Here is a 25,931-nt window from a genome sequence, read left to right on the forward strand (position 1 = left end):
TTCTCTATGTCCTCCAAATCAAGAGCTTCGACCTTCGACGGCAAAGCCTCCGAGCCACACCCTAACCCTGACCATCTAGATCTTGAGTGAAGAACACTCACTGTCAACACATCTAGTACGGTCGCAAGAAAAGAGAGTAGAAAAGAGAGAAAGAGAGCTCTAAGCGCCGGACTCGACAAAATGCAAGATCCGGCCAACCCGAAACTGGATCCGAGCTCCAGTTCTCAGGACTCTCACCACCCATGCATGGCGCCCGCTGTTTCCAAACACGACTCCAAGCACCACGTTCCGGGGCTCCTACCACCGTTGAATCCAATCTGAGGCCATTTCCAGATCCCTGACGACCTGGATCTACTCCAGGACCCGTTCAAGGGCCCGTCCTGTGGCTTCAAAAAGTTGGGCAGCTCCGATGACAACATCTTCGACACCTACATGGACATAGAGAAGCTCAGATGTGCTTGGAGAGAGAGAAAGGTGAAGAGGGAGGTGTGAGAGGGATCGGGAAAGAGAAGAGGGAGAGATCAGGGAAGAGGGGCGGGCAGGTGGGTTTTCTTTCTCGTCGTCTTCTTTTCACGGTGAATAAGGCGGAGGAAGACCGTGAGGGTAGTGAGAGAGAGAGAGGGAGAGAGAGAGAGAGAGAAAGAAATCGAGAGGTGCTGGGATTTACAGAAGAGAGAAGGTTGGGATTTGCATAAGAGAGAAGGCGGGTGTGGGGGTGAGGGGACATGTTGGCTTTTTTTTTGTATTTTTTTTTCAATTTTTTAATATTAAAGTGGGTCCATATTGACACGTGGCGCTCAATTATTGTCCACATTAGTGCCACGTCATCAGTTAACAGAAATTCTAACAGAAAACTTAATGGAGGTATGAAACTGTCCCAAAATTAAGACTTGAGGTATGACTCCTGGATGAAAAAAACTTCATGTATCAAATGTTGAAAACCACGAAACTTCAGGGTAGTAAACAGAGATTAACCCTTTAATATATTACCAGCTATATTAATTTGTTCTAACCCTCTCAAATATGGAATCCTATTTTTTCTAGGTTTTATCATACTTTCTTCCATATAGTCTACTTTTGCTTTTTCATTATATTGTTCATTTGTTGGTCTCAAAAATTGTTGATCAGTTATACTTGCGTGTCCTGTATTTTCTACTCCTGATGTACTACTTTCTTCTGCTGGGTTACATTCTACTTTCAATTCTAATAAATTATTATATTCTTTTGATCCTAAAATGTGTTCTACTCCTATTTCTAAGATTAAAATTTTCATTTCTTCGTCTGAAATTTTATGTAGTCCTAAATCATATGTCTTATATTTTTCCAAATATTGTTCTTCATCTAAATGATCAATATCTTCTATAAGTTTATCTACAATATGATCAAAATTTTGTTCAACTAAATTAATATCTAAATTATCAAAAGCCATATTTATACTCTCATTTTCAATTTCACTCTTATCCTCTTCTATTTATTCTAGTTGCTTATAATTACTAAACATAATTGTTGCTTGACCTGTACTAGTTTCATATATTTGTACTTTATCTGGTTGTCTATTTTGTGCTACTTGTAAATTAGGCAATGTCCACTGAGTTCCTTCTAAAGAGCTATTATCTACGGGTTTTGCTTCTATCATATTTACATGTTTACTGTCAAATGTTTGAACTAAATTTTGAAATTCTAAATTAAACTTATGATTATATCTATCAGACACTTTACCTATATACATTAAGCTAATACACAAATTTTTATACTCTCCTTTCATATTATAATTTTTTGTTCTTATGCTCACTTTGATATATTTACTAAATTCATTAATCGTCATAACATAATTTGGAATACAACCTATGACTGCTAAGTTTGAACTTAAGTCTACTTCAGTTGTTGCTATTGCTGCTTGTTGGTGATTATCCCATCTATCATCATATATGTATACTAAAGCTTTTGTACCTACTTGTGCTCTGGTTAATCCTGCTATTCCAATTAATATTGTTCCTATATGAATCTAACTAAAATGTGATTTTCTCAAATGAGTAAGTGCTTCTTTACTAATTAGATTAAGTGTGACTTCTTTATCAATATAGCTAACTTCATGTTGACTGATGCTGCTTACAATTCTACTTCTGTTTTCAAATAAACCTAATTGATACAAGTTATATTTATTTTTCTGCGTTCTCTCAAAACCTCTTCGAATAAATTCTTGTGCTTCTTCTTCATTTGGATAAATATCCTCAGCCTTAACTACTTCTTTTCCTTTTTTCCTAAAGAGTTCCATTTTCTATTATCAAAAGGATTTAGCTTAGGTCTTCTATTATTATTTGCACTTAAAGTTAAATTTTCTAATTTATCTAGTAAAGATGGTGGAAGTGATGAAGATGCGTTATGTAAAACTTGATTTATTTCTGCTATTTGTTCTTCAACTTGATCTAATTTTTCAGCTAAACTTAAAACTAATTGGATAATCAAATTATTTTGCCTAATGGGAATATTACTAGTGTCACAGCCCGTCCCGGGATTCTTTATATCGGGGACGTGAAATGATGGAATTACCCTTGATGGGTATTAAGGTATGTGTGCGTGTGACATATTACTTGGACTAAATTCATATATTTCAAGCTTTTGGAAATAAATTGGGTTGGATTAAAAATATTGAGTTGTATGTTTTGTGTGGTTAGGGAGATTAGGAAAAATTAAAGGGATGGTGATGGTTGAGGTGGACCACACAACACATATACACAGTCACTCCTTCTCTCCCACTCCCCCGTGCCCTCTCTCTCTCTCTTCTCCGTTTAGTCTCTCTCCCTCTCGAATGGTACGGACAAGGGCCAATGCCCTTGAACTTACACGGATCGACGCCAAAAAGGTATGGTTCTTCATCCCTTCGACCTCTTGGGTCGTTTGGTACTAGTTTTAGGACGTGAAACCTTCGAAATCATGTGAAACCCAAACCCCCATTTTATGTCACTATTCATGCAATCGTAATATGTCGATTTTCAGGGAATTCTAAGCTTGTAATGAGCTTAGTGAGGTCCCAAGGAAGCTCGGAGTGCTTCATTTGAAGGTTTTGGACGTCGGGATCATTGGGTTCAAATTTGGCCGGTTTTCTTGGAAATTCTCCGGTGAGATTTTGTAGTTTTTAGAGCCTTAAAGTAGTATAACGTGAAACTACATGCTTAGGGCTTCACTTTGATATAAAATACGAAGAAAACGGTTGAGAAATGACGGAGAACAAGGAGATTGAAAAATCTCCAGTTTTCCGGCCACCGGAAAACTCAGTCCGGCCACCGGAAAACTCAGTCCGGCGAGCTCGAGGAAGAAGACGCGCGTGGGGGCACGTGAACCCGCGCCTGTCCAGGCGTGTGCCACTTCAAAAAAAATTTCTAAAAATTTCTCGACGTCCGTGACGTCGAGTAGGTCGATGTGGTATATTCATATACCCAAATTGAGCACCGTATGAGAAGTTATTTCGAATTGTCGGTTATGTGCTTAAATTAACGTTTTTATAGTTGTTTTGCATATAGGTGACACCTATCCCGAGGACGAGCGCATCCAGGGACGTCACGGGGGTTACGACCCATCAACTTACCAATGAGTGGGCAGTTTTGTTTTCAGTATATACCTATATACTATTAATTTTCCCAGAAAGTGAATTTATATGAAAGTATGTTTTCAATTGCCATGCATGCATATTATGAGATATATGAATTGATAATTGATGCATATATATGTGAATTGGTGCTATGGACGTATAGGTGAGTATCAGGTGAGTTTTACGTTATTCATACGATTTATTATAATGTGAATTGCATTGAGAACTCATAATCTGCACCCCTGGTGTTAGTGCTTATATTATTCACCGCACCGCACGCTCACCTTGGATCCAAGTAGGTGCATGTCGTACAGACCATGAGAGGGTTCCGACATGCTAGTCGTACAGACCACTAGAGGTGGTTCCGACTAATAGGTGACCTTAGATTATGCGCGCAGATGATTGATGAGAGAAGCACTAAAGTGAATTATTACACCATTCTTGTCGTACAGATTACTTCAGGTAGTTCCAACTTATGTGCAGAGTAGTGTCGTACAGGTCACCGTGGTGACTCCGGCTGGGTTGGATATTGAGCTATGGAATCAACTGTACAGGACCAACTGCAGGGTTTCCGGTTGATTCGCTATGTCACCTGTCATTTGGATGCATCCACGTTTTCTTCGGCGTTCTGACAGACTTTCTGCATGTAGGACTCACCTGCGGGTGTTGTAATTTAATTATAGTCCTACTTGACTGCACCTAGTTTTTATGCTTTGAAATTGTGTACTGCACACTTAAACTCACTCTAGCATGCTAGTTGGATATTACTGCTAGTAGTTGGTTTTTATTCCTTCGTATTTCTTATATCCTTTGCTTCCGTATCGCACTTTTGGTTACGTCACACTCACGTGACGGCCAGCACGCCTTGATTCTAGGATCGGGGTGTGTCAACTATTGGATACTGGTGTTGAAAAATCTTTTAAACCTACCGATTCTTTATCTAACTTACTAATTTCTTTCAAAGCTTGGATATATTTTCTGCTAGTTCTAGAATCTGTCATTAAACCAATAATTTATCTATTTTATTATGCAACTTATCTACTTGTTCACTCAACTCCTTTTGTACGAATTGAATTTTTTGAATTTCTAATTTTAGTTGTTCAACTATTTCTAATGACCTAAGTTCTACTTGCTTTGGCTTACTATCTATGAGGTCAACAAGCTCTTTTATCTCTCTTTTGCTAGGAAACCTTTGAATATTTTTATTATTATCTTCTAACTGAGATGTAATATAATCTAAATTTTGTCTAATTATCTTTATGGAATTTTTTTGAAAATGTTCTAACAACTGGTTTAACAAATGATTATGTTTATTATTTTCTAATTTTATATTTTCTATTTGACTAATAATAAGGTCTACAATACTATTGGCTTACGGATTTTCTTCACTGTGCAAAATATGATTATGCTTTCTTGATGGAAAATAACAAACTAAACTATTTTGGTCTAAAGTTATTTTCTTTTTTGAGATTTACTAATTTCTAAATTAAGATAATCTATCATAAACTACAGTCTACCCTTCTCTAGAGTTACAGCTAACTGGTTTCTTAAAAACTCTCTTTCTTCTCTCAAGGTCTCTAAAACTTGATCTGTTGTTCTTGTTGCTTCTAAAACTTTATGCTGCACTTCTGTATTATTATATTTACGAATAAATGAAGGATGTTCAAGATAGCCAAAATAAAACTTTTGCTTCTTCAAAGTACTGATAATTCTTTTGGATATATATGTTAATCTTCTCTTTATGCTAGTTATAATTGGATGTCTGGGACAATGAATACCTGGTAATTGTGGTTGACAGGGTCTACAGGGACAATAATATCTATTATTCATACACAATAAACAAATATGATATCAGTTGTATCAATGATTTCTATCCTCAAGGTACTTTACTATTATGCTTATATTATTAAAATGCTAACCTTGGCTCTGATACCAAATTCGAAACGCATGCTCGATTAAATAGTAGGATGGCCATTATAGCAACTAGACATAGAACCTTGCACATGGAACTTGACATGTTTCAGCATGATGGCCACTCACAGTACAAGTATAAGGCCTTAACGGCTGAACTCAGAGGTACGAAGAACTCAGAGGTACCCTGGTTAATGTCCAGTTATTTGTATGGCAGGCATTCAACTATAACGGAGTGCTCGAATAAAGTATGATCGTCAGTTGTAGCAGGTTAATAATATAACCACAATAGTGTTTCCCTGTTTTGGACTAGAAGTCTAATTAAACAAACACACTAAAGAAGGAAAAGAAAACTTACTTAAGACTTGGAGATTGCTTGAATATGTACACTTGAACTTTTGTTGATATATGGAATGTTTACAGAGATAGTTGTTTACAAGAAAGTTATTATAAAGAAGTGTTTACAAGTATGCTATGAAGGCTACGAATGCTTGAGTGTATGAAGTGAGTATGGTGTTTTCAAATGTTGAAAGAGGTGTGTGTGTAAGAGATGTGTTCTGTATGGGAGGAAAGGCTCTCTTATATACAAAATCTAATTCTTCAAAGACAAAATAACATTTCATCTATTTACAATTTTTTGAATAGTGACAGCACACTGTTTCTGAAAACTGTCAGCACTGTTTCTGAAAACTGGCTATCTTGTCTTTGCTTGAATGTCACGTGAATTTATGTTGTCTTGGTTGCTGCAGTGTTTGCCACATTTTCTTTTGCATGTGAATCTATATTATCTTGGTTGTTGCAATGTTTGCCGCATATCCTTTTGCATGCAAATGCTTTCTAAAAATATCAATCTCCTTTTTCTTCTTTGGATGTATCCACATGAACTTTGCAAAAAACTGACCCAATCTTGTACATATGTGTGAAGGGTAGGATCGGCATTTTTGAAAAAAATTGTCCTGATGATTAAAAGTAAAATTTTGAAGGTGTTTTGGTTAGTTTTCCATTATAAATAAGGATCTATTTTGAATGATTATTAGTTTAAATTAATTTAATGTATACAGAGGATAAATAATAATTCAAAACATTTCAAAAATCAAAAGCCCACGTGTAAAGGTGTGACCCCTCCCCTCCACGGGTGGAGCCCCTTTTACGTCTTCGAAAGCGAAAAAGCTTTATTTTTTTGGGTTTTCCTTTTCCTCTCCTTGCTGGAAAGTGGAAAGACATTATTTTTTCTGAATATTTTGCTTTTCTTCTGCACATTCAAGAAGAAAGTACTCTTTGTTTTATACAGAAGAGAAATCAAAGTTATCCGCAGCATGCTAGTTAAGCTGATAGTTCTACAACTCATCTTGTTGTTCCCTGTGTTCCTCGGCCATATCGATCACCGCAAGTTTAATGCGATGCCATACTGCTCTTACTTGCTGCAATTTCTTAAGGATGTCATCTTTGTCTGCATTTGGGTTGTCCTCGAGCCATTGCAGACTCTTCTTCAATGTTTTCTCCATCTTCACCTTGTAGTGTGAAGGAATCTCATCCATGATCTTGCCAGCCATGGATCTCCTAATACTATGTGCTATGCTCTCGAGCTGTCTCCTGGGACTCAAAGGCCATCCACTGTCAAGCTGGAAGCTGAAATCATTCCATACTGCTTCGAACCTTTTCAGCTTCGCGTCAAAATCATCCTTCTCCATGTTTCGAGTATCAGATAGCCACTGCAGACCCTCCTCTAGCGTGCTTCCAGTCTTCTTTGCAAAATAAGACCCGATCTCATCTGCAAGCTTGCCAGTAATCTTGCTCCTCCTTTCATCTAGGGAGACATGGAGCTCTTCCACGGCTTCTAATCTTTCGCTCACTCTGGCATCGGCCTCTGCAAATTCCTCAGCTTCCTTCAACATCCTCTGCACATCGTCCATGCCAAGGCGCTCTTTGTCATTGGTAATCCATTGAGTTTGAAACTTACTTGTGGCATTGTCCTCTGCTTTCACATGAAGGATGCCTTTGGCATCAACTTCAATAATCACTTCAATCTTCGGAACTTTTCTGCAAGAGATATTTCAATATATAATTCTTATGTTCTATTGCCGAATCCAAGAGCAAACAAAGAACACAAATGCTTCTAATTCTAATTACCTTGGAGCATGTGCAATTCCAAATACATTAAACCTTCCAACTTGAAGACAATCTTTTGCCAAAATTCTTTCACCTGCATACACCTGATAGTATAATTATGAAACAAATAGTTAGTTTCACAGAAAGAAATTCCCATCTACTTATTACAAGAATATATAATACTTGTTACCGGAATGTACCTTAATAGATACTGCGGTTTGATTATCCTTATGAGTGGTGACAAAAATAGATGTCCTAGTTGGGATAGGAGTGTTCCTTAGAATCAGTTTTTCGATCACGCCTACACGTGCTTCATAACCAAGACTCAAAGGAGTAGTATCAAGGAAAAGAATGTCTGCAAATGAAAGAAATGTTTGTGTTAAATGCTCTGATTATGATGACAATGGTAGACTGAAACCAAACAATATATGTGCTCTAATAACAAACGAAACAGTACGCTTACTGTCCAAAAGAGACTCAATCTTCACTGGAACCTGCTTCTGGGTACTCAATGCTCTCCTAGCTCTGTCGCATTCGGTACGAAGCTTCACAAGAACGTTATCATGCTTGCTAATATCTTTGTTGTATTTCCTCTTGATCAGCTTGATGAAATACTCCAGCATTCTGTGGTCAAAGTCCTTCCATTCTCCAATTGTACCCTTTACCTCAAACACTCCATTATTAGAGCTCAAGATGCTAACCAAAAAAGTACCACCACCAATATCATTAACCATTATGCTCCTGTCTTGGTCTGTTTTTACAGCATAGGCTATAGCTGCTGCACTAGGCTCATTGACTATCCTGACCACATTGAGCCCAGCAATGGTGCCTGCTTCCTTAGTAGCTTGCCTCTGTGCATCATTGAAAAAAGCTACAACAAGCAGCAGTGAAAGGCAACCCATCAGCCTCAATACCAGATCATATATATGCACTTCAAATCATGAGAACAAAAATATCCTCAACGAACATGTAAGTTGTAATATCTATGATATACTATCAAAGTGAGTGTAAGATGAGAAGGACCAGTCACAGGTCACAGGATTATCGGATCTAATGCAAAGAGGAAAATAATATTCTTGAACAAATAACATGTAAACACTGAATATAAACACCTTTCAAATTTATGGCATTTGACTGTCTTCATGGGTATCAAATTCGATTACCACTTCAACGCCATTGTACATGTACCCAATGTACACAACACCTTCCAAAAGAAAGAAATCTTTTCTGTGAAAGATGCATCTTCCCAAGTGCAGGATGCGTCATTTCAAATGTACATGGCAATCGAGTGAGATACCACATGAATATTTAGATACAACATGCTGTGATATCCAGCCTACTCGGAAGGGAATAATATCACACAGACAGAGTCACACAGGTCATGTGAAAGGACTACGGTGTACAACCAGCAAAGAAATTTTCTTGATTTAAAAGAAACAAAATGTTCTGGGCTTCATTACTTGCTTAAAAGGTAACCATATAATCTGAGAGTTTTTACATTTAATCACCATAGCACATTAATAGTTTACCTTGATGATCACAAAGACTCATAATGCACATATCTTAAATAATCAAAATAAGTCATTGGCTTTCTAGTAAGAAAGTCTCGTGCGAAAAAAAAGGTCAACGATTTATAGTACAACAACCAAGCCTTATCCCAAAGCGCTCGACCATGGAGGCAATCTATGTCTTATGAAGATTGATGGAATAAGTTAAATCACAGAATGCAGGCAGCAGGCTTGTGTGAATTTAATCATATGTATCAGTTTGGTTTAAGTATGCATACAACTAATTCATGAAAACTCACTTTTCAGCCAGTATATAAAAGAAAACAACCGAATGCGTAAGAACAAGCCAAATTGAAACAGAATATCAAGTTCCACAGAGAAGCAATCTTAAGTTTCTAAGTCTAAAATTTATTTACCCAAACACGTTTTGATGCCTCACCAGTCACCGCTGAAGCCAAACTATGAAAGATGCAAATCTAAAACTAATGATATTGATTACAAATACATATGTAAAGAAACTCAGGCAATCACACAAAATTTTCTGCAACGATTGATATTTATACTACTGTAATATGTACTACCAAACAGTTCCACTCGTTTACTGCGATTATATTTCCTCATCATTTTGTAAGCTGATAACTAAAATACTAATTCATAACACGGACCACGTACTAATTTCATCAAGCAAGTCATATAATTCACAGTAGAGCATTCCTGCAATATTTCAACTGTTATTACGAGTACCTGGAACGGTGACCACAGCATGTGTAATTTCCTTCCCCAGATAGGCCTCGGCCGTTTCCTTCATCTTGCGCAAAATCATAGCACTGATTTTTTCAGGACTAAACACCTTTGTTTTGTTCCTAACCTGAACCTGAATATAAGGCTTCTCGTCCTTGTTCACAACCTTGTATGGCAAGAACTTAATCTCTCTCTGAACCTCTGGATCATTAAACCTAATGTACCCAAATTGAACACAAAATTTGTAATCGAAATTTCTTGCAAATTTCAACTGTTGAGTCAAATCAAACAAGGGAGTTCTCTTACCTTCTCCCAATAAGCCGTTTGACATTGAAAATTGTGCGCTCCGGGTTGGAAGACGCTTGATTCTGGGCATCCTCTCCAATTAGACGCTCCGTATCAGTGAAGGCAACCCAGGAGGGTGTCATTCTATTTCCATGATCATTTTTCATGATCACTACGGTTCCATTCTTGTACACACCCGCACGAGAATTGCTTGTTCCGAGATCGATTCCGACTACAGTCCCGAGCTCAGGACCACCTACTGCCATTCCAAGCAAGAATTCTAGACAAAAAAACACAAAGACTTGGGATTAAACCTGAGTAACAGTATCGATTTCTTTTCTTACGGAATTGTATAAATTGTACTCAAATCTTGATTCATTCGATGGAATTTGGTACCTGAAACAACAAGAATCAGCAGCAGCGCTATACTACTCTTCATCTTCGTCGCCTCCATTTCCTCTCTCTCTCTGTTTCTTCGAAGCCTCTTCGATTCTTGGCGCTCTCTTCTTTGAAACTGTAATGTGAAACTGAAATGGCGCGTGCTGCGTGCCTTTTGCCGTTTTATAATCCATCCTCTGTGCACCTGAATTTGTGCCAAATAAGTACCCGTCCGCCAGTATTTGACCACGTGTACATTTACTGCTGTTGAGGAAACTGGCAGTGAGCTGTCAGGCGGAGATGAAGGCTGTGAGTTATGTGGTGCAGTCAACTCGTTACATTCAAAGTTTGCAACATTGTTTCCATGTGAATGATCACCACTTGTCTCCAAGATATTACCACTTACCTCCAATTCATTCATACTATCTGTCTCCGGAATAGTATAGTCAAGAGTTTGAACTTCTATTTGATTCTCCCCTTGAAGTGAAGACTCAGGACTGGCAAAGTACATATCATTCTCATGAAAGGTAACATCCATAGTGACAAACAACTTTTTCGTCAGAGGGTGATAACAACGATATCCTTTCTGATTTGAGGCATACCCTACAAACACACACCGTAAGGCCCGAGGTTCAAGCTTACTCCTCTACTATTTATGAAGATGAACGAAGGCCACACAGCCAAACACATGAGGTGGAAGATTGGGGACTGCATGAGCATCAACGTGTGAGAAGAGAGCCTAAAGTGGTGCTTAAAAATCAACGGATCGGGATGGAACACGATTAATGAGATACGCAACTGAGGTGAGGACTTCTCCCCAATAGGATAACGGGAGATAAGCATCAAGCAAAGAAGCACAAACAACCTCCAAAAGCTGACGGTTCTTGCGTTCTGCAACCCCATTTTGTTGTGGAGTATATGGGCACGTGGTTTGATGAATAATGCCATGATGATCAAGAAAGGCACGAAGGTCATAGTTAACATATTCACCGCCATTATCACTCTTGAGAACCTGTATGTGGGACTTATATTGTACTTGTACCATTTTATAAAACTGCTGAAACAAAGAAGGGACTTCTCTTTTGGACTTCATCAAACATACCCAAGTCATACGTGTGCAATCATTAATAAAAGTAACAAACCAATGAGCACCACCAAACGTAGCAGTTTTAGATGGCCCCAAACATCACAATGAATTATCATAAATGGAACTGAACTTTTATTCATACTGGACGGAAATGAAGTATGATGACTTTTAGCCATTTCACAAACACCACATTTAAAGCTAGAAACGTCATGCTTAACAAATAGGCTAGGAAACAACCTTCGTAAATAGCCGAAAGAAGCATGTCCAAGTCGACAATGCCACAACCAAACCTCCAAAGATTTATCCATCTCCCCATATGATCCTTCCACGGCAAGAGCTTAAGTCAAATTTCGAGAACTATTCGATGTCAGCTCCAAGTAGTAGAGCTTTCCCTTCCGAATACCATAACCAATCGTCTTACGAGTCCGAATGTCCTTAAAAACACAAAAGGAAGGCCAAAACATAACAAGGCAATGTAGGGCGACAGTTATTTGAGCAACAAATAATAAATTATAGTCAATGGAAGGAACAACAAGTACGGAGTCAAGATTCAAGGTATCAGAGAAGAAGACATCGCCTTCCCCAATAATGGGGACAACATTACCATTGGCAACACTAACTATAGTATTGGTGGATGGTTTTAGGGTTTGGACATGTCTAGAATCACAAGTCATATGTTCAGTAGCACCAGAATCAATTATCCATGTACTATTCATAATAGATGCAGAAATTTTTAAAGCCTTACCATCATTACCTGTATGGTTAGAATCTACCTTAGCTTCGACAACTAATGCACACGACTTGAACCGGTCACGATTGGTCCCACAAGTGTGGCCTACCATTGCTCTGGGTGCACGTGAGTAATTAATTGATAAAGCCCAAGCCAAATAAATCAAGCCCAAGCTTCACTGCAATCAGGATGGCCGAAGAAAGAAAAACAATATTGCCTAATTCAACCAGCCAAGTCTGCACTCACGTGGACTTTTGATTCCCCTTTTCCTTTTTTCTTTTGTTTTTTTTTCTTTTCTTCAACCAGCAAGCTTTCTTCTTTTTTTCTATTCTTCAGTCAAACACGATTCAGTCAGCAAAATTTTTTTTCCTTCTTCCTTTCTTCAACTTTTCTTCTTCCTTCCTAAACAGCAGGGGTGGTGTGGTGGTTCAAGACTCCAGGGAGGAGAATAGCAGCAGTTCAAATTGAAATGGAGCAGTGGTGATGGTGGGTTCTTCGCAGTTGACAAAATACGAATCAAAGCTCGGTGTTGCAGCAGTGCAGCTGTAGGTCGGGGTTCGCTGTGGCTTAGTGGTTCAGACAGCAATTCCTGGTTCGTGGGTCGTCGAACCTCGAGTCGGGTACGGTGCAACAACACAAGTCGTTTAGGCGGCAATCTGTGCAATCCTTCACGGCTTCAGATCAAATCAGAAGCAAATAGTCCAATTGGTATGTCGTATCACACAACGGAGAGTGAAACGATTCGACGAATTCGGGTCAGCAACGACGGCGTCGCTCGCTGTTCGATTCGAATTCAGAGATGGTAGCAATGACAACAGCACTATTGCAGCTAGGGTTTTTTTGTTTTTTTTTTTCGACTTGGCTCTGATGCCAAGAAGAGAATGCTTTGAATGATATTATATTCTTCTCAATAAGAGGTACTTATAGGTTTACAGCCCTAACATAAATGGAAAGAGAACTAATTACAAGTGATTACATGAGAATACACGGAATTACAATCAATTAGGAATCCTACCTAAAATACAAAAAGTCAACAAAAGTTACCCAGGCTTATGATGCCGATACTATCATAAAAGCCACCACTCTGGTATGTGCTCATGTTAATGAAAGTCCAAACTAATTTCAATTAAATTTGGTTTAGTTTATTTAAACAAGCTTTTATTTTTGTCTGAACTCTGAACTTTATTCTGGTACTTGTTAGTTGCACAGAAAGCACAATTAGTTTATCTTTGTTTAATTACACTAATTTAACAAAATAGGATCTCCTTCCTCGTCAACATTTTCCCTCATACTTAACTGAAAAGAAGTTCAATTTTTTTTTTAAGAGTAATGCTAGGGAGACCAAATTTTTTAAATCAAATTTGCAAACTAAATGATGTGCTTGTAGATGATTAGATTATTAATTAAGTGTCGATTAACGTGCTTGTTTCTTATTGGTGACATATCATTTGATTTGCAATTTAGTTTAAAAAAATTTAGTCTCCCTAACATTACTCAACTGACACACTAGCACACACTCACTTTGTAAGATTAGTCTCAGTAGTGAAAAAATGAGATACAAAGTTAGGAATAAGATAGGTACATGATTTGATTCTCTTTAGTTAATGTATAAAAAAAAGAAAAAACTACCCATTTTTAATGAGCAAAAACATAAGAGAAAAGAAAAATTACCAATTTTTCATGTAATACTTGCACAACGAACGCAATTAGGGTTCTTGATGTTCATATAATAAGGAAGTAATTAACTGACTATAATCGAAGCAATTGCATAATTGTTCTCCATTGAAATGATAAATGGATAACATTTCTCAATCACATAAATTGACCTCTTATGGGTACATGTCAATTATTGTAGTCATTATAACATGATAGGACCATGTCTCGACAGTTGATAATGTAAGTTTATGTATACTTATGTCTTTTGCAGGCTATTCTCTTAGCAGGTGTAGATGTGACCACAGGGACGTTGACATGGGCATTGTCTTTACTTCTCAACAATCCTAAAACCCTAAAAAAGGTCCAAGAAGAACTAGACCAGAATATTGGTAGAGATAGGCAGGTAAATGAAACAGACATAGATAAATTGGTCTATCTCCAAGCTGTTATCAAAGAAACGTTGCGTTTATATCCTCCAGGACCACTAGCACTGCCTCATGAGTCCTCACAAGACTGCACTGTAGGTGGCTACCATATCGCAGCAAGGACTCGCCTCTTGGTTAACATTTGGAAGCTTCAACGAGATCCGAAGGTGTGGTCCGACCCAAATGAGTTTCACCCCGAACGATTTCTCACAACCCAAAAGAGCATTGATGTTAAAGGTCGAGATTTTGAGTTGATTCCGTTTGGTAGTGGAAGAAGAATGTGTACTGGAATGTCACTTGCCCTAAAACTCATGCCATTATCACTTGCTTCTTTGCTCCATGGGTTTGAAGTTTCAAGTCCAAGGGATGAGCCGGTTGACATGGGTGAGACATTGGAACTAACCAACCATAAATCTGCCGTGGTTGAAGTCCTTCTCAATCCAAGGCTTCCTGCTCAATTATATTAAGAGTGGTGCATAAAATCCATGGGTAGATACTTTCTTCAGCTTCCTTCTTCGGTTTTAGTACGTCTCTTAGATTTCTTTTTTATGTTGTTAAATTAGTTTCGATCTGGTATTCAATATAATAGAGGTGGTACAAATGATGATACAAATATGTGATAAGTGTATAACACACTCAAACTTGTGGTTTTTATTTTTCAGGAACTGAAATTCACGTGACAAAAGAAACAAGAGCACCAAGAGTGCCAAAACAACTTAAAAACGAGCTGCCATGCATGGACACCACCTCTCATTCATTTCCTTGCTGCTACGTACGCCAGCTCCCAGCATGTGCCTGTAGACATCGAAATTTCGGTAAATAAATGTTGACTGATAAATCAAAGTGTCAACGCTCATGTATTACATAAATTTTACACGTAGTGTGTGACTCAACGAAAATTGAAATGAGTTGGAAAAGTCATCAAATAGGACACGTGTCAACACCTGGCAGAAACGACTTATTTCATCTGGGATATTATATTCAAAATTAGGCCTTGGAAAATTCTATAAATACAAGCCCATTTCATTCATTTGGAAAAAGAAAAAGGGAACCAAAATCATTAGGCAAAATTCTTGAAGCTCTGAAGCTCTGAAACTCTGAAGCTCTCAAGCATCCAGGTTCCCGAAGAATCAAGAAAGTGTTCTTCGTTCTTCGTTCATCGTTCTTCCGAGATCAAGCCCCGACGGCCCTTGGATTAACAATCACCAATTCAAGATCAAGCCCCGACGACCCTTGAAGAAAGTGTTCTTCGTTCTTTGTTCATCGTTCTTCCAAGATCAAGCCCCAACGGCTCTTTGGATCAACAATCATCCACCAATTCAAGATCAAGCCCTGACGGCCCTTAAAGAAAGTGTTCTTCGTTCCTCGTTCATCGTTCATCGTTCTTCCAAGATCAAGCCCCGACGGCTCTTGGATCAACCATCCACCAATTCAAGATCAAGCCCCAAAGGCCCTTGAAGAACTTCCACCAATTCAAGATCAAGCCCCGACGGCCCTTGAAGAAAGCACCATCGTTCATCATCCGTTCATCCTAAGATCAAGCCCCAACGGCCCTTTGGATCAACAACGTCGACAAATCCACACATCCAACCGTTCTTCAAGATTAAGCCCAAAAGCCCTTGAAGATCCGTTCATCACTGTTCTTCAAGATCAAGCCCAAAAGCCCTTGAGATCCGTTCATCACCGTTATTCAAGATCAAGCCTTAACGGCCCTTGAAGAAACATTCATCCTCAAGATCAAGCCCCAACAGCTCCTTGAAGATCCGCTCAAATCCACCTTCAAAGATCAAGCCCACGGCCCCTTGAAGAAACTTCCAACAGTTCATCCAAGATCAAACCTCAACGGCCCTTGGATCAACGAAACATCCACAAATTAACACCTTACGGAGATCGAATCAGAGGATCAAAATAGAGAGAGATTGTAACCCAAAACCATCAAATACAAATATTTGTTTGTGCACGTCGTTCTTGTCTCTTTCGTTTCAGGAATTTTCTGTGTTCACAAATTGGCACGCTCAGTGGGACAATCTCTGCCTCTCATTTCTTTCTCCGTTCAAGAAATTCAAGCGCACTTCCAAAATTATTGGCATCAAGGAAGGCTCAAACTGTTCCCGCAACCGGCGCAAAGACCAAGAGCATCCTCGTCGCAACTGGTGTCACTTTGGGCATCACGACTCGAAGCATGGCAAGAGCTACTTCTGCCACCTCTTTCACCTCTACATCAACTCTACTAAGGGAACAAGAGCACCCAAGGCACGAGCCTTTGATCACCTTAACCTCACTAAGGGCACCAAGGGGGGAAAGCCCAAGGAAATACTCCGAATCCATGCTCTCCGATGCCGATTCAAGCGGCAGTGCATCCATGCAAGTCATGACCATTGGAGCAACTTCAATCGATGAGCAGCTGGCTCAGATGAGTGAAGCAATCGCAAGGCTAACCCAAACTGTGGAAGAAAAAAACTTGCAAATTGCAGCACTCGTCAACCGACTAGAGGCGCATGACGGCAAGAAACCCAACCCGAAAATTGATCCTCTAAAGAAGGAAGACAACGAAGAAGAAGAGCCTCATGTGGAGAAAAACGATGTGAAGCCGGAGCCAGACCAAGCAGCGGCACTCATAGGATCTCTTTCTATCCAGCAGTTGCAGGAGATGATCACCAACACCATCAAGGCACAGTACGAAGGGAGCTTACATACCTCCTTGTTCTACTCGAAGCCCTACTCCAAGAAGATTGATGCCCTGAAGATGCCAAGGGGTTATCAACCACCAAAGTTCATGCAGTTTGATGGAAAAGGAAACCCGAAACAGCACGTTGCCCACTTTGTTGAAACTTGCAACAACGCAGGGACCGAAGGGGACTACCTAGCCAAGCAGTTTGTGCGCTCGCTGAAAGGAAACGCCTTTGAGTGGTACACGGACCTAGAGCCTGAGTCCATCAACAGCTGGGAGCAATTAGAGCGGGAATTCCTCAACCGCTTCTATAGCACCCGCCGCACTGTGAGCATGCTAGAGCTAACGAGCACAAAGCAGTGGAAGGACGAGCCAGTCATTGACTACATCAACAGATGGCGCACTCTAAGCCTCGACTGTAAAGATAGGCTCTCGGAAACCTCTTCAATCGAGATGTGCATCCAAGGCATGCAATGGGGTTTGCAATACATCCTTCAAGGCATTAAACCACGGATCTTCGAGGAATTGGCCACTCGCGCCCATGACATGGAGTTGAGCATCGCCCATCATGGGAAGAAAGAACCGATCGCCGACTACAATAAAGGTGGAAAAGGCTGCATGGAAACCCACCAAGGAAGCGATAACGGTCAACACAGCTCCCGTCAAAATCTCCACACGAGGAAAGGCGATTCAAACCGAAGCTTTTCGTGATCAAGAGATGCGTAGACGCACTTTGAAGGAGCTTGAAGAGAAGACTTATCCATTCCCTGACTTTGATGTGGTTGCCATGCTAGATGACCTGTTGGACAAGAAGGTGATCGGTTTGCCTGAGTGCAGACGGCCGGAAGAGATGAATCGTACCGACAGTCCAAGATACTGTAAATTCCACCGCTTCATCAGTCATCCGACAGAAAAGTGCTTCATGCTGAAAGATCTCATCATGAAGCTGGCTCAGAAAGGAATCATCGAGCTAGATCTTGACGATGTGGTGAAGTCAAACTATACCACCATCACTTTTGGCTCTTCCGACTCAAAGTTTTCACTTCAACCGCTGGGGGCATCCTCCAAAACAAGCAAAGTTGAAGGATGGACTCAAGTCACTCCTAAGAAATTGCACAAGAAGCATACATCTCCTCCACAAGTCCGCCAATCGGAAAGGGGGCAAAGCAGCTCTTGTCAACCTTCAAAGCAACGTGAACGTGTTGAAGATGATGAAATTTCGACACATAGATCATCCATCCCCATCACGATGCGTGATTTCTTTCCTGAAGACTTCTTCAATCACTCAGTCAAGACTCCTTGCTATGAAAATTGCAAGGAAAACCTCTCCAGGATCGTTTGACAAATTCACAAAGCTCCTTGTTCGCACGAGCCTAAATTGTAGAACACTAGGCTCCTCGCCTGCACAAGCCTAAACTGCATGGCACTAAGCTCCTGGTCTGCACGACCATAAAAGGCAACACCAACGCTCCTGGTCTGCACGAGCATAAAAGGCAACAAATGCTCCTTGTTCGCACGAGCCTAAACTGCACGAACCAAAGCTCCTTGTTCGCACGAGCATAAAAGGCGACAACAAATGCTCTTTGTCCGCACGAGCCTAAACTGCACGAACCAAAGCTCCTGGCTCGCAAGAGCATAAACTGTGTACAGCGAAATCATCATCGAAATCATCATCAAAACCACCATCAAAACCACCATCAAAACCGCCAAAAGCAATCAATCACCCATTTGAACTACGTTTTGACTTGATCTTTTTCTTTGGAAAGGTACGTAGGCAGCTCGAGCATTCAATTTCGGGTTCAGTCACATCAAAAAAAATATATATATACATATATAGGGGTTTGATTAAAGTTTCATTGATGAAGGTCAATTTTATTACAAATTTATTTTTGTAAAAAAAAAAAAAATATATATATATATACATATGTTATAATGTATTACAAAAAAAAAATACATACGTTATAATGTATTATAATATATATATATATATATATAAATAGTGATGGTGGGCTGGATCGTTGGGGATGAAGCCCAAATGATGTTCTCCTTCCTCACACCCATACCCAACAACCTCTCCACCACCATAGAAGTGAAGGACCAGATTGAAAAGAAAAGCCAAGAAGCAACAAATTCAACAGCAAGACGCAGAGCTCGAGCGCTTCAATTCGCTTCCATGGAACCACTCTCGCCCGAACGACGACAACGCCGTCACTCAACTGGTCGGCAACGACGAGCTCGAATGAGAGTCCTAGTGCATGGAAGCAGCTGCCCTAAAGTCTCATCCGTCGGAATCTGCCATCTCCGTCAAGATCGCAGGAAATTTGCCGGAGCTCATTGACGAGCCTTTGCCTGAGATTCCCATTAAAGAAGAGTTGATTGAGGAGGCCACGATGCAAGCATGCACCGGGATGCAGAAAGCGTCGCAGGTGAGGATGTCTACATCGGGTTCGGGGAAAGCTTTGGTGCCGGAGAGACCGTGCAGGTCGACGGGAGTACGACGTTTCGGCTTATAAGAAGGGTCTCGAGATCGATCCCAATAACAAGGCTCTGAAGTCTGGTTTGGCTGACACTCAAACTGGTGGGCTTACTCCGGCTACGACTCCGTTTTTCTTCTTGCTTCAGATCTCTATCGCGACGGTCACCATCTTTGCCCCCAAAAAAAGAGGCCCTCGAGCTTCAACTCGACCTGGAATTCAAGCTGTTCCTCCATACGCTGCTCAAGTCCTTCCATACGCTGCTCATGTTCCACAGCCGCATCAGGTCGGCCCAGTGGAAATCTGACAACATGGGTTATGGGCCAAGATCAGGTTACATGGTAAATTATAGATCATGTAGTGGAGAGGTCAGAGTTGTGGTGCTAGTCGATGTCTATCTCCCTATTGCTATGATGGCTGGTTGGCAGTTCCCGAGATCAGGTTCCGTTGCCGAAGCTCTGTTTCGACATTTGAGTTTTGACTGGGAAAGAGAAGTGCAATGCTCATCAATGAAGATTATCTCGAAACTCAGAAGTCTCTCCTATTTAGAGCAAAGCTCTCACATTCTCTTCCCTCCATCCCCTCAGCCATGCATTATACGACGCCGTTTTCTGATGACAGTATGTGTGGTCACCGTCGTTGACTCCAATATGTTCGTCGGAGAGAGTTATTGATGATTTCCCATCAGCATCGGACCGAAACGGAGGGTCTCCGTCGATGTCCTCGCTATCTTCGTCGTCGGAAGGCAGAGTCTCGTACTAGACCTCAGCCTTGGTTGATGAGGAGGAGATGTTGTTGCAGTTTTCTTTTTTTTTTCGTCGCCGGAATCATCAGGGGCTTCGAGTCGATGAATAAGAACCTGCAAGCTGGGAACAAGACAGGTAGAGGCTTCATTAGGGCAGTGCCTCTCGGTGTTCGCTGGCATGACCTGCAGTTCCATAGCTTGAGAACCCTCACCATCTTCTTCTCTCATTCTGCCTAACGTCATCATTTTTACCTTCACCGCACCAAAGGGAGGGATGGATGACTCGGTCAAAGCGGGTTCGGCATTAGAGGTCTCGTGCTTCAACCCATTCACGCGTCACCCCCATAATCAAATGGATGAACAGGCAGCTGCTTCACCTTCGTTTTTTACCTCCCCGCCGTCGGTTTTCCGAGTTGGGCTGGATGCTCGAATCAACCGCGCTTCTCCAGGACGTCAAGCTCCAGCACCAAGACTCCTCCCTTGCAGCATGCAAAGCTCAGCCTTCCTCCACAGTAGCAGCACAAGCTTCTGGGCCAGCATCATGAGTCGTTGGTCTCAGTCGCCAATAGCTTTGCATCCTCCTTCTTCATAACACTGCGGCAACTATCTCCAAGGAGCACTCCTGAAACTCGTAGTGGTAATCCAGCATGGCCTCCCTCAAGCTCCATGTCCTTTCCGTCTTCATCCTTCCCTGCAAGTTCTTCATCCCATCACCAGAATTTATATAAATATGTATATAATAAAAAAATAAAAATAAAAATAAAAACAACATAGTGGAGCAAAGTGGTGCTGGCACCACGTGAAAAAAAAAAAGAAATGTGCATCTGGCACCATGATTAAAGGCCAAAAATAAATATATAAATGTTTGATCTTTGGTGCGTCTGGCACCATGATTAAAGGAAAAAAAATAATAAAATAAAAATAAAAAATGTTTTATCTCTGGTGCGTCTGGCACCATGATTAAAATAAAAAATAAAATAAAATAAAAAAGGAAAAGAAAGCAAAATATAAAAAAAATGGATGGTGCATCTGGCACCATGTGCAAAAAAAAAGCATTAAGAGAAATAAGAAATTTTACATAAATTTGCATTATACATACCTATAAAAAAATCAATCAAAAAAAAAAGTCAAATCAAATTTACAAGAGGGGATCTTCAAGGTTGATCAGATGGCGCCTCAGTACTCGGCGGAACCCCAAGAGGAGGAGGCACCGAGGGCTGGTCATTTGAGGCTTCATTACGCGGTACAGCCCCAGAAGACGAAGGAAAATGCTGCTGGAACAGACCCACAAACCTCTGATGATCAAGTAAAATATGACCATCAGATTCCTGCATCTGGTTAATCTTCCTCTTCATGTTTGTCGCATAGCTATGTGCGAGCTTATGCAACTATTTATTCTCCTTCTTGAGCCCTCTAATCTCCTGTTTGAGATTCATCACTTTCGCTACCAATGATTCAACTTGACGGGTTCGAGCAAATAGGCGTTGGGCCATATTAGACACAGAACCTGCACACTGAGAGCCAGAGAATCCTTAACAACCAACTCATCAGACCGTTTGGAAAGTGGTCTGTTATCTCTGGGAGTGACAAGGTTTCGGGCCACCACTGCAGCGGTCATATCATTCTTCACCACCGAATCCCCAACGGTAAGATGACCAATAGGGGATATGAAGGATGGGCGCCATATGTTGTCTGGAGAAGGAGGGACTGCCTCTTCACCAAGATTCAAGTCAAAACGACAGTCGGAGGGTCCAGACATTTTCAAAGTGTTGAAGAAAGAAGAGATCAGACAAATCACGATCTTAGAAGTGCAAGAAGGGAGTTTTCACAAACGAAAATTCAAGTGTGCTTTGAAACGAACTGCACTCCTCTATAAAAAAAATCAGCACTCGACGGAATTTCAGAGATCGAAGAGGCAAGCTCAGAATTCGAAGAGGCCAATTCAAAAATCGAAGAGGTGCTAGCTTTCTCAAAAGCTGGGCTTGCTCGGAAACCATGGGCGATCTTCCTTTCCAAACTTGTCAGCACCCATCACACGCAAACTCAACTTTGCGGAAATCACGGGTAATTTGTCGAAGCGCCGATCCCAGATATCGAAGAGGCGCCAGTCTTTTTCAACCGCGTCAACACCTGTCATATGCACACTCAACTTGGCACAAATCACGGGCAATTTGCCGAAGATTTTCGGTGAAGGAGAAAGCACGTGAAGTTTACTGTTCAATCATCCAACGGTTGCCGACAAGAGTGAAAGAACAGTATCGGTTATTAATCCATATAAATGTCCACCTTCACCCTTCATAGCAAGGCAGACATACAGAACCTTTCTTCATCTCCGAGAATGCCTTCCCAACGAAGCCTCTCGAGTTACTCAATGTTCCTTATTCCTTGGGGTACCTCTGCAAACAAATGACACCAAAGAAAAGTATCTCATATCATCAGGGTAGAAAGCAAGAGTATCTCATATCATGCGTTCTCCCTGTCCTTTCCTTTGTCCTTGTTCTTACTTACAAAGACAAGGATAAAGAAAACAATATGCCGGAACCTCCACTCAAACTCGGGTAAGGAACCGACTGCTTGGAACCCTTCCCTGATTGCCTACCTAGCACTACTCTCGAGTACTTGTCTCCCACTGCTGCTGTACTTCCAAAGAAGCTACCACATCTGCCTGAAGAATAGATAAGGCAAGTGAAAATGATACCTTGCAGCATGTGGAGACAAGGTGCAGAAGGAACAAGCAGAGAAGAATGCAGTCTGCACAGTCAACTCAGCAGAAGGAGTCCGAACTGAGGAACTCGAGAAGCTGCCACATCTACCTGAAGAAACAAGCAGAGAAGAATGCAGCATCCACAGTCAACTCAGCAGAAAAAGTCTGAGATGAAGAACTCGAGAAGATGTCGCATCTGCCTGAGGAACAGATAAAGGAAATGAAAATGATACCTTGAAGCATGTGGAGACAAGTGCAACAAAGCACATGCTGAGTCATCCGCTACTTCTTCAAAATCAAAAGTATCCCATATCATCAGGGTTGCAATCACTCTGGACGGTGAACTCGTTTTGACCCTCAAATTCTTGGGTCGACTTACTAGGCGTTGTGGGCTGCATGTGCCGATTCACCACCCTTGAATCAAATCCTTAAAGATCAAGTCACCAACTGGAAGAATAGCCCATCAATCTTGAAGATCATACCGTTGACCAAACTGCTCAGGTGTGAATTAGAAAGATTGAACAAATCAACAAGTCGTCACCTTCACCTCGTGCCCGCTTGCCATGTGTTTAGTCAACCTTCAAGAATCAAGCCTCAACGGCCCTTGAAGAAGCTTCCAGCCAAAGTTCAAGATCAAGCCTCGACGGCCCTTGAAGAAATCACAAGTACGATTCAAAATCAAGTGTCCATCACCCTTGAATCAAATCCAACTCCACATAAAAAAGAGTAAGTTCAAACAATCGGAGGAAGCCAGAAAGTCCTCCAACCCAGTTCAAGATCAAAGCTGTGGAAAGTCAACAAGCGCAACAAAATACGTGCCGATTCATCCACTACCAAAGCCAAATATCATCTACCACATAAAGCTCATTGTGGTCCAATTTCAACCTTCAAAATTAAGCCTCGACGGCCCTTGAAGAAATCTCAAGCCCAATTCAAGATCAAGCCTCAACGGCCCTTGAAGAAATCTCAAGTCCAATTCAAGATCAAGCCTCAACGGCCCTTGAAGAAATCTCCAGCCCAATTCAAGATCAAGCCTCGATGGCCCTTGGGTCGACATCTACAATAAGGGATTTCAAAACGCATCTCCTACACGCGACAAGCACATGTATACAACGCGTCTTGAAGTGGGGGCATTTGTAGACATCGAAATTTCGGTAAATAAATGTTAACCGATAAATCAAAGTGTCAACGCTCATGTATTACATAAATTTTACACGTAGCGTGTGACTCAACGAAAATTGAAATGAGTTGGAAAAGTCATCAAATAGGACACGTGTCAACACCTGGCAGAAACAATTTATTTCATCTGGGATATTATATTCAAAATTAGGCCTTGGAAAATTCTATAAATACAAGCCCATTTCATTCATTTGGAAAAAGAAAAAGGGAACCAAAATCATTAGGCAAAATTCTTGAAGCTCTGAAGCTCTGAAACTCCGAAGCTCTCAAGCATCCAGGTTCCCGAAGAATCAAGAAAGCGTTCTTCGTTCTTCGTTCATCGTTCTTCCGAGATCAAGCCCCGATGACCCTTGGATTAACAATCACCAATTTAAGATCAAGCCCCAACAGCCCTTTGGATCAACAATCATCCACCAATTCAAGATCAAGCCCCGACGGCCCTTGAAGAAAGCACCATCGTTCATCATCCGTTCATCCTAAGATCAAGCCCCAACGGCCCTTTGGATCAACAACGTCGACAAATCCACACATCCAACCGTTCTTCAAGATTAAGCCCAAAAGCCTTTGAAGATCCGTTCATCACTGTTCTTCAAGATCAAGCCCAAAAGCCCTTGAGATCCGTTCATCACCGTTATTCAAGATCAAGCCTTAACGGCCATTGAAGAAACATTCATCCTCAAGATCAAGCCCCAACGGCTCCTTGAAGATCCGCTCAAATCCACCTTCAAAGATCAAGCCCACGGCCCCTTGAAGAAACTTCCAACAGTTCATCCAAGATCAAGCCTCAACGGCCCTTGGATCAACGAAACATCCATAAATCAACACCTTACGGAGATCGAAACAGAGGATCAAAATAGAGAGAGATTGTAACCCAAAACCATCAAATACAAATATTTGTTTGTGCACGTTGTTCTTGTCTCTTTCGTTTCGAGAATTTTCTGTGTTCACAGTGCCTTCTTATTTTTTGCATAGTAACAGGTCCCGGCGACAGGCGCATTAGGAAAAGTCAATATTTGGTGCTAAAATTAACTCACCGAGTTCAATGTTGGATGCAATTAAGAAATGGTTTTTATCACAGGTGATTTCTAAAATTTACTTCTACCATCAAAATGATTCTTGAAAGTGAAAATCAATCAATGTTGTCCTTGAAAATACGTGTTACAAATTAATATGGTCATTCCGTCACAATTCTGTTAAAAATTCCGTTAAGTGTTGATGTGTCACATAAATGGGTCCCACAAGATTTATGGGTTTTTATCACAATGGTCCCTGAAATTCACTCACATCATCAAGATGGTCCCTGAAATTGACCCACATCATCAAGGTGGTTCCTAAAATTGAAATCGATGAATGTAGTTGTTGAAAATAGGTGTCGTAAATCAATATGATCATTCCGTCACAATTATGTAAAAAAATTTGTTATGTGCTAATGTGAGTTTAATAATTAATTAAAAAAATTGTCTAAATACCTTTTTGCACAAGAGAATTTTTTTTTTCTTATAGTAGGACCTACTCCGAAGAGAGATCTCTTCCATAAATTCTCAAAAGCACAAACCTTTTTGCACAAGAGAATTTTTTTTTTCTTATAGTTTGATGTTAATCAAACCCTCCACTCTTGTATTGAATGAATAATATATGCATTCCTCCATCGAAGGGATGAGCTCATTCTCCCATTCAAATATTGAATATTTACCGCACATATTTTATAATCGGAACCATTCATTTTCTTAATCTTCACC

At 40.5% G+C, this 25,931-nt stretch overlaps 2 protein-coding genes across 2 annotated transcripts; one reads left to right on the plus strand and one right to left on the minus strand.

Moving 5' to 3' along the window:
* Positions 1–6,654: 6,654 nt before the first annotated feature.
* LOC139197930 (luminal-binding protein-like) lies at positions 6,655–10,671 on the minus strand. Its single transcript, XM_070825991.1, has 7 exons — positions 10,540–10,671; positions 10,165–10,423; positions 9,862–10,073; positions 8,073–8,480; positions 7,810–7,964; positions 7,631–7,713; positions 6,655–7,540 (listed from the first exon to the last, which is right to left on the minus strand). The coding sequence occupies exons 1-7, from the start codon at positions 10,595–10,597 to the stop codon at positions 6,838–6,840; spliced, it is 1,878 nt and encodes a 625-aa protein (XP_070682092.1). The 5' UTR covers positions 10,598–10,671; the 3' UTR covers positions 6,655–6,837.
* Positions 10,672–13,888: 3,217 nt separating this feature from the next.
* On the plus strand, positions 13,889–14,886 carry LOC114826307 (demethylepipodophyllotoxin synthase-like). The gene is made up of 2 exons (XM_070826400.1): positions 13,889–13,900; positions 14,266–14,886. The coding sequence occupies exons 1-2, from the start codon at positions 13,889–13,891 to the stop codon at positions 14,884–14,886; spliced, it is 633 nt and encodes a 210-aa protein (XP_070682501.1).
* Positions 14,887–25,931: the final 11,045 nt, after the last annotated feature.

This window comes from Malus domestica, chromosome 08 (genome assembly GCF_042453785.1).
Source record: "Malus domestica chromosome 08, GDT2T_hap1".
Classification (NCBI taxonomy): Eukaryota; Viridiplantae; Streptophyta; class Magnoliopsida; order Rosales; family Rosaceae; genus Malus; species Malus domestica.

What these genes read in the sequence shown, in the direction of transcription:
- LOC139197930 (XM_070825991.1), bottom strand. Translation starts at nt 10,597, where the DNA reads ATGGAGGCGACGAAGATGAAGAGTAGTATAGCGCTGCTGCTGATTCTT. An exon ending in TGCTGTGGTCACCGTTCCAG is followed by an intron (nt 8,481 to 9,861) that starts GTACTCGTAATA and finishes TGCTTGTTGTAG; the next exon opens with CTTTTTTCAATGATGCACAG. An exon ending in AAACCGCAGTATCTATTAAG is followed by an intron (nt 7,714 to 7,809) that starts GTACATTCCGGT and finishes TTATACTATCAG; the next exon opens with GTGTATGCAGGTGAAAGAAT.